The sequence below is a fragment of the Pleurodeles waltl genome, chromosome 10, assembly GCF_031143425.1.
Source record: "Pleurodeles waltl isolate 20211129_DDA chromosome 10, aPleWal1.hap1.20221129, whole genome shotgun sequence".
Classification (NCBI taxonomy): Eukaryota; Metazoa; Chordata; class Amphibia; order Caudata; family Salamandridae; genus Pleurodeles; species Pleurodeles waltl.
The window spans coordinates 167,265,736-167,279,157 of NC_090449.1; the positions used below are offsets into that span (position 1 = coordinate 167,265,736).

The window sequence follows — 13,422 nt, forward strand, 5'->3', positions numbered from 1 at the left end:
ACTGAGGGAAAAGTTCAAGTTTTTTGGCCCAGAGGCCTTCAGCGTTGATCGGAACTCCTTTAATGGAGGCACTAGTGAAGCTTTCTATGCCAGTATTAGAAACTGTTCCGGAGCTCAGGTTTTATGCAAGGCAGCAGGCTGGAGCCGAAGAGGGTTTGCATTGACAGAATAAGGCATCAAGTGGAGAACATAGAGGAATCTACAGCTAAGTTAGGCCCGATGGCAATGCACCCTTGTCAGATAGGTTGGGCAGGTTAGTCCCGGCGTCCCTACGGTTCTCCAGGTAAAGAGCTGGCAAAACCTTTCCAAGTCCCGAGATTTAGGGTCACACAGGAGGAGTGCACATGGGCCAGGACCTTGAGTAGAACACTTGAGGGTCAAGACTCACTCCAGCAGAGACTAGCAGCAGGGTCCAGGGCAGGTCCAGTTGCAACTGGCCAAATGTGGGTGCAGGAAAAAGTTCTCTTGATGTTTGTTCTGCCGCTGTAGCCCAAACATGAGATCTGCCTTCTGACCCTTAGAGTCACTTCTGGGGTCTGTGGTAAAAGGAAAGTAGGTTCAGTCTTCTCAGCTCTTCAAGCAGCAGGGTAGCCCTCTACTGAATCTTTCTTATGTCCAGCAGTATTCTGAGGAGTGTTCTGAAGAGGGGTAGTGGAGCTGCCACATTTATGCCAGGTGCCAGAATATGAGTGGGGAAAACTCCTGGCAACTCCCTAACCAATGGAATAAAAGCAGGGTTGACTCTACCCACTTTTTCAGCCCTTTCTGTGGGTTTTACTCTAAACTACCCACACAGTGCCCTCTCTCTATAAATACAATAGGCAGAGCCTTTTTTCATTGGTCATAGGTTCTTGTGCCTACCCAGGGGTGTGGCTGTGGAACTAGGCAACCCCCTGCCCTGTGGTCACCTTAAACAAGTTCTGGGGCAGCTCCCACTCCCCCAGAGATTGATGTAAGCCTGACCAGCAAGACAATAGAAGATGAAGACCCAGGCATGGCCTACACCTGCCTGTGACAATTATGTCCCCGGGCACAGGACCCAAGCCAACCTGTCAAGGAACAGCTCCTGACACCGAAACCCTCTATGGCTGCCCAGGGAACAATTCATGCCTCATGGCAGGTAGGCATCAGTGGCCAGGTAACAGTTGTAATACTTACAGAAGGGCTTTTAGAGGCTTTAGACAGGGATGGGTATTTTTTCTAAAATACCCTCTGCTTAATAGTTAAATACAATTTGACTTTACCAAGAAATTGAATTAAAGGAGCCCTTGAAATATTTCTCTAGCTATTTCCAAATCAAAAAAGCGTTATAAGGTGTAATCATATAATCCGGTGGCTTTCTATGCAAGCAGTCAGCTGTGACACAGTGAATGTAGCTTTTAGGCTTGCGCGCTGTAACAGCATTTGGAACATTATACTTTTATGTATCTCACTTTTAAATGCCATGTACCCTGCCCTTCTGGCATAAGGCCTATCTTAGAGGTGATCAATTAGCATATAAATGGAATGTTAGGCATGTCAAATGAGTCTAATTTGACTAGTAGAATAGGCTATTAAAAGCTTCTCTGTCAGACCACAATGGTAGGCCTGGGACAGGGTTGGTGGTGTAACTGCGTGTGTTGTATCCCACTAGTGATATTTCATTTACAGGTCTTGGATGCTCTTGGTAGCATATACTAGGGATTTCTAGGTAGGTTAAACATGCCACTATGGTGTGTACCAATGTTATCATGTATATGGGGGGAACACAAGCACTTTGTGGCTAGTTAGGAGGGCAAAGTGTACAGAGTTATATGGCTAACAAATAAGGTCAAACAGCAAAAGATGGTAATTTCCAACATGATGCTTTTAAATGCAACAGAAGCTCTGTGCTTCAAACGTTTTGGGAATTGATTATCGAAAGCACTCTGGGAATTCTAAGGCCTTTTCACCTCTTATCGGTCCAGTGGGGCACTTTGATATGGCAAACACACAGCATTCATCTCTGAAATGATGAATCCATAACACAGTGAAATGATGACAGCTTGAACATGACTGGTAAGAAGAATGAAGCCACATAGCCTCCTGCAGACGTGTTTGTCTAAAATGGATGCATGTTTATTGTTGCAAAGTGAGAAACTATGAATGAATGGATGTGGATTTATGTGCTCTCTCATGAAGAGGACGTATTTTTGTGATTTAGGGCCAGATGTATCAAAGGGTTTTTCCCATTCTGTGTCAAAGGGAAAATGTGTTCGTACATATGGCCCTTACTTACTTAACTGTCTGATGTCACACAGACTGATGTGCATTATAACATGTATTTGGAGACTGATTTTCAAATGTAAACAGAAAAATGACGACTATATTTCTGAAGCACAGCTCGAAATCTCCAAGCACATAGGGGACAATAGCTTTTGTGTTTCTGAAGCTAACCTCCTTGCGTTAGGGAGTTTCTTTCTGAAATGCAAAACACATACCAAGCAAACCACCAGATCATGGAGGCCTGCCCAGCATACATTTTTGCCGAATGTGCTCCTGTTTGGTTGGGCTAGTACTTCTGGCAAAAAAAGCATACCAGTGAGAATCTGACAGATGAGCTGCCACGGGGTATGATAAGGCGGGGCCTTCGCCAACCCAACTGTATCGTGACCCACCCACCATATCCTAATAACTCTCTAGTTATTTATATCATATTTAAGTCTGGTTATGTAATCTTTTGCCCACCTTATTAACTTACAAATCTTAAGTGTAAAATGTCACTTATTTGATGTATGGAAGCTACTTATAACTTATGATGCTTTTGTTTTTTATCAAAAGAGAGATTTTCTATCACAATTTCGTGTTCATATTTTGAAGGCCTTTGTGACCTTCCACCGGTGAAAACACTCAAGGCCACGGCCTTACAAATCCAATTACACGTTGGGTTTGTATGTATATTAAAGCAATCACCTTGTGTTGTAGTTGCTCGGTTTGCACTGTTCACATTTTTTCCGAAGCCCTTCTTATTGATGCATCCAAAATATTTAACACATGCTGTTTTTCAGGTCCGAAATGCACCATATTTTGCTTTATTCTGTATTGAGTGATCTTGTTAAATTTCTGAGTGTGCTGGGTAATTGAGAAGATCTATTTTAAGGACGTTACCTAGAGATTTATATTTAGTTTGTTCAGCACTAAAATACGTATTTATTATATTCTGGTTTATAGTGGTGACTGATTCATTGTTATAGGTTCTCATTTTATGTTTAAAATTAAATGTTAATATGGCAGTGAATGCTAATTTTACTTGGCAGAGTGCTTTGCATCACAAGGTTTTCTCATTTTCATAAACGATTGCCACTCTTTATGTTTTCATATTAGCAACCATATTTTACAAAAAAAGTGTTTCTTGCTATCAGTGTGACATCGGCCAATATAGTTCTAGAAATGAATCTACCTCCATGAAAGAGTGTAATCCCTGAAATTGACGTTCACCGAACCAGTCTCTTCTTGCCTGGATTCTAAGCCAATTAAACTCCCCACACTGAAAGGTACAACGAAATAGAGAAGGGGCTGCAGATGCCAACACAACCCCTTCTGTAATATATTTAGTTTGGGATAACATTGGCTTCTGTGAAATGTAAAGTGAGTATTTCCTCATTTGTATGGGAGTGTGTCCTGATACAGATGAGGGGACGACTTGGTGGCTTTCTGTGGTTTAGTAAATCTGGAGTAAAGCAAGGCAGCGCAAGTCACTGCCTTGCAATACGCTGCTCTAAGTGCGCGTTCCATGGGTGGAGCGTGGGTGATCCCAAGAATTTTGGTGCATTCCCAGATTTAGTAAGACTAGTAAACCTGAGAAAGCTTCAAAGTGCTACTCCTTCCCAGGTGATGTCTAACAAGAAGAAATATGCCTATTTTGCATCTAATTTCATCTTTCTAAGTGTGCTACATTCTGCACCACGCACAGAAAGAGGAAAAAGCCTCAGAGGATTGTTTTTGTGCGGTATTCCTTCCTGCACAAAAATAATCCTGCATGCAACTCAGGCATCCTTGTACCATGTTGAAATGTAAGGGGGGCAAAAAATTCTGCCCCACTGGTGAAGTTCGCAGAGTTTTGCCCAATCCGCGTTCCACTTGAAGTGTGGAGTTCCAACAAAGCTCTGCAAAACACAGCACGTAGGAGTTATTTCTTGAGCATGGTTCACCAACATTAAGTTGGCGAGCACGAGTGAGAACTTGCGTCCCCTTGTGTGATTTTTAGGCACTAGAACAGTAGATTTTTCAAGACAGGCAGTCCCACTCTGAGTTGGAAATCTACCTGAGCAGCAGAAAGAAGCAGTGCCATCTGGCGTGCCAAGTGGTGCAGTTTGAGCTGATTTCACAGTGCGAAGAAGCTCCCGGCACTAAACATCAGTGCAAGCAGCTCCACGTGCCCATATTCCACCTGCGGAACTCCATCAAATCTCACAGTTTTTATGTAACTCTGCAGAATTCTGCAGAGTAAAACTCTGCAAACTCCGTTCATCCCCTAGTACAAGGATGCCTGCATTGATGCTAGGCTGCACTCAGGCCCATATTTATACTTTTTTAGCATCGCATTTGCGCTGCTTTTTGATGCCAAAATGGCGCAAACTTACAAAATACAATTGTATTTTGCAAGTTTGTGCCGTTTTTTTCATCAAAAAGTGACGCAAATGAGGCACAAAAAAAGTATAAATATGGGTCTCAGTGTGCCAGTGCAGGAGAGAGCAGAAAAGGGTCATCTCTTAGTAGATATGGTGCATTCGTGCCCTCTCCCTGTCACACAATGCAGCACAGCAATTCTCTTACTACATTGTGTTGCATGTAAATCTAGTAAATCTGCCTCAGATGTTAAAATTCAAATTTCAGATAATACTGTTACTAGATTCCTTCGGAAACCCACGTCAACATAGCATACCCTACCTGTATGTAGGTGACACGTCTTTAATCCAATCCATTGTGCACCACTTACGGACACGTGTGTTGGAAAATAGCCCACTCTGAGTGGTCCCCCTATACCTTTTGCCTTCCTGACCTCATTTGTGTTGGCCTTAGGACACTGGGCACTTTACCACTACTAACAAGGGCTAAAGTGCATGTGCTCTGCCCATAACACGTGGTAACATTGGCTCATACCCATTTGTCATATTTCATTTACTTGTAAGTCCCTAGCAATGTGTGCTAAATGTGCCTATGATCTGTAAATTAAATGCTACTAGTGGGCTAGCAGCACTGATTGTGCCACCCACATAAGTAGCCCCTTAACCATGTCTGAAGCCTGCCATTGAAAGGCCTGTGTGTGCAGTGTCACTGCCACTTCTGCCTGGCATGTACAAATATTTGCCAAACCTTAAACTTCCCGTTTATTACATAGATGTCACCCCTAAGGAAGGCCCTAACTATCCAAGAGAGAAGGGTGCTGTATAAGTAAAAGGCAGAACATGTACTAGTAAGTTTTACACGCCCCTGTAGTGAAAAAATCCCAAAGTCGTTTTTCACTATTGTGAAGCCTGCTCCACTCATAGGTCAACTTTAGAAATTCCCTTATATACTGTTAAGTGGTAATTTCTGAGCTGAGAGGATGGGCATTGTAATGTTTGATATGGTTGGAATGGTAGTGAGAAATCCTGCGTACTGGTGAAGTTGGATTTAACATTACTATTTTAGAAATGCCACTTTCAGAAAGTAGGCATTTCTCTACTCTCACTGCTCTCAGTGCCTTACAGCCTGCCTCCAATCCACGTCTGGTTTGTGCTGGTTGACTGCTCTCCTGGTGCATTCCACCCAGACAGCCACAAACACAGGACACTCAACTGCGCCTGCGTTCATCTGCATACTGATGGGTCTTCCTCAGGAGGAAAGGTGAAGGGGCTCTCACTTACATTTCAAAGGTTAGTAGCCTGACCTCATACAAAGGACTGATAACCCCCCACAGATTTCCTGGGAGACAGGACTGGGTTGAAAGGGAAGCTAGTGCACTTTGAAACCACTCTTTGAAGTTTCCTCCACTTCAAAGGCACATTTGAGTATATCTACTGGCTCATGACCCCCTAAAATCAGACACGTCTGGACCAGCACCTGGACTCTGTCAGAGGGACTGCTGTGCTGCCCAAAGGACTTATATGGACTGCTTTTCTGGAAGGACTGCTTTCCTGCTTGTTGCCCTGCTGCTCCATGACTCTGCTGGAAGGATTTTGCCTTCCTCCGCAAGTGACCTCCAGGGGGTTGTACTGAGCTTGCCTCATGTTAAGGAAGTCTCAGGGCCATCAAAGACTTCACCAGAGACATAAAATCCATTGCGTCTGAAAAATCGTCACAACACCTGCAATAATCGATGCATTGCCTGCAGAATCGACGTAGCGCCTGTCTCGCGACTCAAAAATTGCTGCATCGCCTACCAAATTGACGCTGCACCTGTTTCATCATCGCAGCACATTTTGGATTTTCCACACATTGCCCCTGGGTGTCAAAATATCCCTGTACCTCAGTAAGGAGCCGATGCTGTGCACCAAAAAATCGACGCATCACCTTGCCTGCGAGGAAAGAATCGACCCATCACCTCCACCCCCTTGGAAGGATCAATGCATCACTTTACTCTCCGACGCATCACCTCCTCTGTGGCCCTCTGCGTCGTTATTTTTGAATGCATCCCAGGTAATTTGTGCGAAAAAGATACAACCATTGATTCCTATTGATTAGGACTTACCTAAACCTCTAACAGTCATATTTTGACTTGTGCAAATTGGATTTTTTTTGCATTGGTCTTATTTGATTCAGAAAAAGATTATCTATTTTTCTAAACTGGTGTGGAGTACTTCTTGTGGTGTTTCCACTGAGTTACTGTGTGAGTTATTGCACATATGCTTTACACATTGCATTCTGCATTAAGCCTGTCTGCCTGCTCTGTGCCAAGCTACCAGCAGGTGAGCACAGGATAATTTAGGTTGTGTTGTGAGTTACCCTGACTAGGACTTTGGTCCTTACTTGGACAGGGTGCATATCTCTGCCAACTAGAGGCCCAATTTCTAACAGATGTGTTGAATGATTAAATGAATTGGGACAGTGACAGTGAATATCCAAAACGAGGTCTGCAATGTAATACAGAGATGTAAGACAGGGTATAACTGAAATATATATAGCTGACAAAGATAGAATCATGGACCCAGACCTCTCGCATTACGCACGACATTCATGCCTAAGTTCATCTATTTGCTTGCAAATGACTGGGAATGTACCTCCTCTTTTCAGGTACCCCTAAAAAATGCTTTAGTGATAAATGAAACATGGAAAATCTTAAATTTTAAAAATAAAGTGTGTTTGTATAGATATTCAACCTTCCATCTGATTGCTTTGTTAAGGATGCTATGCCCTATTATAGCCATCATTAACATTATCCAATATTGGTAAGTTACTGGCAACATATTTATCGTAGGAGAAGAGAAAGTTCAGGCTACACATTCTACATTTCACACCATAACACCCACCACTGATCTGCCAATATCACTTCCAACTTCTGGCATTAGAGAGATAGTGGGACTCACTGAGAGCAGGCCTAAAATATTCTTCCAAAAATCAACATAAGGTGAGTCAAAAGGATAAAGAATCTTGAGTCACCCAGACACGCATACACACGCACACACTTTACTTGGCATGAACACAAAGACATTTTTTTATCCAAATATTGTGTATATTGACTTCACTGATGAGTACATTTTCTAATGTGTAGTGATATCCATTCGCACATTTCTATATTATGGTAAGGGCACTATTTTTAAATTGAACGCTTAAAAAACGTTTATGAAATTTGAGGGAATTTTGAAGCCCCCCTCCCAAAACACATTTCCCACATATGACCTAATATACCCATAGTTTGTCTCATGCGCTCGATAGGAGACATAAATTGTCAAGGGACACATAAACAAAGAAACACACTAAAACACGTATACACACAGGCACAACCCCACACACTCAAATACACCTGTTTAAAGGCACACAAAATCACACATATATATAGCTGTTTGCGAGCCATAGGGCTTTGCAGTGATCATTTTTCATACAAAATCAATAGAATTGCGAAGTATTTTCCCAGCATAACAGAGAAAGGATGAGTCAATCAATAGCATGACATGATGTGTATGGTGGAATCCACTTTGTTACCCTAATAGAAGTATCATTCTCCTCTATCAAAAAGCTAAAGACTATTTGTTGACAGTGCCTGCTGCAAATTAAGATGTTACGCCAATGTTCACTAAATCCCATCTGCCTACTCCATGTGCGGCTCACAAGTCCATCTCCCGCGCATGATTAGCGTGCTGCGGATAGCTTACTATTTGCCTGTGTCCCCTGGTGATCACAGCCGCCAATTTTGTAGTGAAACCCTGAAGGCAAGGGAAAGCTCTTGCCTGCAATTACAGTGGCATCCCAGGTGAAGGCTGCCTACAGGAAAGGATCAAGCAGATTTGAATACCTGGAGGAAAAAGATGCTGTGTGAACAGAGATAAAGCATTACTCACCTAGTTTCCCAAACAACTCCACTCCCAGGGCAGCATAGATAAAAAACAGCAGCATAAAAAGTAGGCCAAGGTTTCCTACCTACACAAGGAGAAAGCAAGAAGAAGAATTAGGTGTAGTTGGGTTCTATGATGAATGAAACAGGGTGCATAAACCTCATGGATATGTTCCATTGGCATGAAGCATTATTGTAACGAACAGTTGGGTGTTTGTTCACTCTAAACTTTCATCAACTATAGTAAAGATTGTGGTCTAGTCTGCTGAAAATATTAAATATAACATATTTGTACTGTACTCAGCATTTTATGAGGAACAACTTTACTCAATCAAAGGACTGTAGGAAATATCAGAAGAGCACACACGTTTGAAAGGATCAACTTTGCATTAACATTTTGGTAAGAATCCCTGGGCAAACTACATTAAAGCATGATAACAACAAAACAAATCACTCCCATTCCCCGACAAAACGGAATCACGGTCTAGCATCTTTGATGCAAACCACATGCCACTTATACAACTCAACAACAATGCAATTTTACAAGGCTACAGGCAACAGTCTTCATATGAGGGGCTATAATGTTGGTTAGATTCAGTATGTGACTTCAGTAGGTGTAGGAGATTAAATTGTTAAACTAGGGAACAGAGACCACAGAATTGATCTCAGCTGTGGCTGTGTGTACCCACAAAGCCAAAAATACCTGGTCCCTAAAAGGAGTGCTGGGCTGTGTGAGGAATCCATAACTTTCTCTTGGTAGATATGCACAAGCAGTATGATGTTCCTCCGAAAAAAAAACTTGGTACATGTGAAACAACACACCAGAAATACATTTCTAAACGAAGTTAGATAAAAATAGAAAACACAAAAAGTAAATTGACACAGAAAATGGTGATAATTGGGTGTAGATTTCAGGGATTGTTACAAAAACAGAAATTACCCCATACAAATAATAGGAAATGACAACTTAATGTGAGATTGTGAGGTGTGGTAACCCAAGACATAAGCACTCCTGACTGCCAAAACTCCTGACTGACATGCTGCCAGGCACAAGTGAGCGATTAGAATTGGTCAAAGCTTTTACCTTCCGACTTAGAAACTTCTCCAGTTACCAAATTTTTTGCCCATCAAGGCTGAACGCTATACCGAGAAGGGTTGTATAAAGTCAAACATATCTGTTGAGTAGTCTCGCTGTTGCTAAGATCTTCGCACCTGAGAGTGTCAAGGAGGATAAAAATTGTAAGATAAAGCCACTGAAATTATGTCTTTTTGGGGAGGCTTTGCTCCTTCTGCAAGTTTTCTGAAGATTAAATATTTCCGAAATCCCACCTTTTAAATTGTGACTTCCATTTGTTAATCCCAAAAGTCTGCTGATGTTCTAGACTGAGTTCCCAGACACCACTGATTCAGGTTATACAGGAGTGTTTCTTCTAACCCCAGTTCAAAGTTAATAGATACGTTTCCATTTCCAATTGGTTCCTGGGACTGCTCTTCGGCAGCACCCACTTGCTTTCTCTGCAGGTGTTTCTGCTCTGCTGAGGCATATGGGAACATTTTCATAGAGGCAGCCTGGAGAAATGCCTAGTTGTAACTAGTCCACTCATTTTCTTCAAAGCAGGTCACAATTTCCTCTGTCTCAGAACCTTCTTAACTCTCCAGATACAGGAGAGGTATTTGGCAGGGATAAGCAGGCTTTACTGCGAGAACCTGACCCCTATGCCTTTTGGAGTCTGTGACAGGCTATTACCAACAAAACAGCTTTCCGGACCAGTGGTTCAAGACAAACCAAGAGACAAAACTTTCCAAGTCCTTTGTCAGGCAGTGAGGAATTCTAAGTGCATCAATAAAAAAATGTTATTTTCTTCATCAGTTTGATTCACCTGTGTGTTATCAGTAGATAACACAATGTAAAGAATAATCCCATTCTTGATTAATAAAGACTCCTAAAATAACCAAACTAAAGTCCTGAGGACTTCCTTTTACATCTTGTGCTGCTGTACAATCCATTCTTTGTTGTCAGGAAAAGCTTTCAGGCAAGAGCTATCCCTGCTCACATTGCTCCTTTTTTAAAAGTCTCATATTCCAAGACTGCAAGACTGATTTGCATATGGCTGGTCTAAACTGGGGTGGCATGATGAGCAAAAGAATTGATGGATTAATCCCAGATCTGTGACTGGGGGGAAATGTGTGATTGGTTCCGTATTCCATCCATCATTTGTGTTTGTTTGCTTTTGTCGCTATAAGTGCGCTGGGTATGCCGAGACGTGGGTCCCGGGCTCACTATGCCACTGGATTTAAGCTAGCCAGGCTGATGAAGCGTGATACCCTGAAACTGGGCCCAGGATGCTTGTTTGTGGACCAGGGAGGACCTGGCCTGGCGGTTTGGGCTAGGCTGTTCGCATGGGGAACAGGGTGAAGAATGATTTGCATATGGCTGGGTCTAAACCGGGGTGGCTTAGTAAGCAAAAGAATTGATGGATTAATCCCAGATTCATGACTGGGGGTGAATATTTGATTGGTTCCGCATTCCGTCCATCATTTGTGTTTGTTTGCTTCTGTTACTATAAGTGCGCCGGGTATGCCCAGACATGGGCCCAGGCTCACTATGCCACTGGATTTAAGCTAGCCTGGTTGATGAAGGGTGATTCCCTGAAACTGGTCTCAGGATCCTTGTTTCTGGTCCAGGAAGGACCTGACCTGGCAGTTCGGGCTGTCCCCATATGGAAGAAGGTCAAGACTGATTTGCATATGGCTAGGTCTAAACTTGGTGGCTTGGCGAGCAAAAGAATTGATGGATTAATCCCAGATCTGTGAATTGGGGGGTGAATGTTTGATTGGTTCTGCATTCTGTCTGTCATTTGTGTTTGTTTGCTTGGTTCTGTCATAGGCAGCAATGACAGGAGCAAATGGCTGGTGCAAGTTGAAGTGGCCTCCTGACTAGGGCCCGGGCTTTTATTTTTTCACAAATTAAGCACAGGAGAACCTGTTCCTGACAAAGATTAGCAGTAATGAATTTACTACTACAGGGAGTGCAGAATTATTAGGCAAGTTGTATTTTTGAGGATTAATTTTATTATTGAACAACAACCATGTTCTCAATGAACCCAAAAAACTCATTAATATCAAAGCTGAATATTTTTGGAAGTAGTTTTTAGTTTGTTTTTAGTTTTAGCTATGTTAGGGGGATATCTGTGTGTGCAGGTGACTATTACTGTGCATAATTATTAGGCAACTCAACAAAAAAATATATATACCCATTTCAATTATTTATTATTACCAGTGAAACCAATATAACATCTCAACATTCACAAATATACATTTCTGACATTCAAAAACAAAAAAAAAAAAATCAGTGACCAATATAGCCACCTTTCTTTGCAAGGACACTCAAAAGCCTGCCATCCATGGATTCTGTCAGTGTTTTGATCTGTTCACCATCAACATTGCGTGCAGCAGCAACCACAGCCTCCCAGACACTGTTCAGAGAGGTGTACTGTTTTCCCTCCTTGTAAATCTCACATTTGATGATGGACCACAGGTTCTCAATGGGGTTCAGATCAGGTGAACAAGGAGGCCATGTCATTAGATTTCCTTCTTTTATACCCTTTCTTGCCAGCCACGCTGTGGAGTACTTGGACGCGTGTGATGGAGCATTGTCCTGCATGAAAATCATGTTTTTCTTGAAGGATGCAGACTTCTTCCTGTACCACTGCTTGAAGAAGGTGTCTTCCAGGAACTGGCAGTAGGACTGGGAGTTGAGCTTGACTCCATCCTCAACCCGAAAAGGCCCCACAAGCTCATCTTTGATGATACCAGCCCAAACCAGTACTCCACCTCCACCTTGCTGGCGTCTGAGTCGGACTGGAGCTCTCTGCCCTTTACCAATCCAGCCACGGGCCCATCCATCTGGCCCATCAAGACTCACTCTCATTTCATCAGTCCATAAAACCTTAGAAAAATCAGTCTTGAGATATTTCTTGGCCCAGTCTTGACGTTTCAGCTTGTGTGTCTTGTTCAGTGGTGGTCGTCTTTCAGCCTTTCTTACCTTGGCCATGTCTCTGAGTATTGCACACCTTGTGCTTTTGGGCACTCCAGTGATGTTGCAGCTCTGAAATATGGCCAAACTGGTGGCAAGTGGCATCGTGGCAGCTGCACGCTTGACTTTTCTCAGTTCATGGGCAGTTATTTTGCGCCTTGGTTTTTCCACACGCTTCTTGCGACCCTGTTGACTATTTTGAATGAAACGCTTGATTGTTCGATGATCACGCTTCAGAAGCTTTGCAATTTTAAGAGTGCTGCATCCCTCTGCAAGATATCTCACTATTTTTGACTTTTCTGAGCCTGTCAAGTCCTTCTTTTGACCCATTTTGCCAAAGGAAAGGAAGTTGCCTAATAATTATGCACACCTGATATAGGGTGTTGATGTCATTAGACCACACCCCTTCTCATTACAGAGATGCACATCACCTAATATGCTTAATTGGTAGTAGGCTTTCGAGCCTATACAGCTTGGAGTAAGACAACTTGCATAAAGAGGATGATGTGGTCAAAATACTCATTTGCCTAATAATTCTGCACTCCCTGTATTTTGACATTCACAAGGATTTTCCGGAGCCCTTGTTCAGAAAATAGAAACATCTAAAATCCTTTTACATTATGAGAGCCTCAAGGAAACCTTTTTCTTCACCCCGGCCCTCTGTATGTGCAGTTAGTATGACTCCGAAAAACCTTTACACATAAATTTTAATTTCACAAATGCGGGAATTTCGTGAACTATTGTGAAATAATGGTGCGATTTTGCACACTCGAATTATAATAAAACTTGCTACTCAATTGATTGTGAATAGGTACGAAGGAGCAGGGATGTTAACCTGCAACTGACATGCACTGTGCTTCTGATTCACAACTGCTGTTGGGCACCGAAGTAGAAT

General features: G+C 42.5%; 1 protein-coding gene across 4 annotated transcripts in view; it reads right to left on the minus strand.

The window, feature by feature from the left end:
* The window catches only part of CACNA1H (calcium voltage-gated channel subunit alpha1 H), a 731,062-nt gene that overhangs the window by 60,102 nt on the left and 657,538 nt on the right, over positions 1-13,422 (minus strand). For all 4 annotated transcript variants that reach the window (XM_069210130.1, XM_069210129.1, XM_069210128.1 and 1 more), the window contains exon 28: positions 8,499-8,577. In XM_069210130.1, the coding sequence (XP_069066231.1) occupies positions 8,499-8,577 (79 nt within the window). The remainder of the gene's footprint in view (positions 1-8,498; positions 8,578-13,422) is intronic.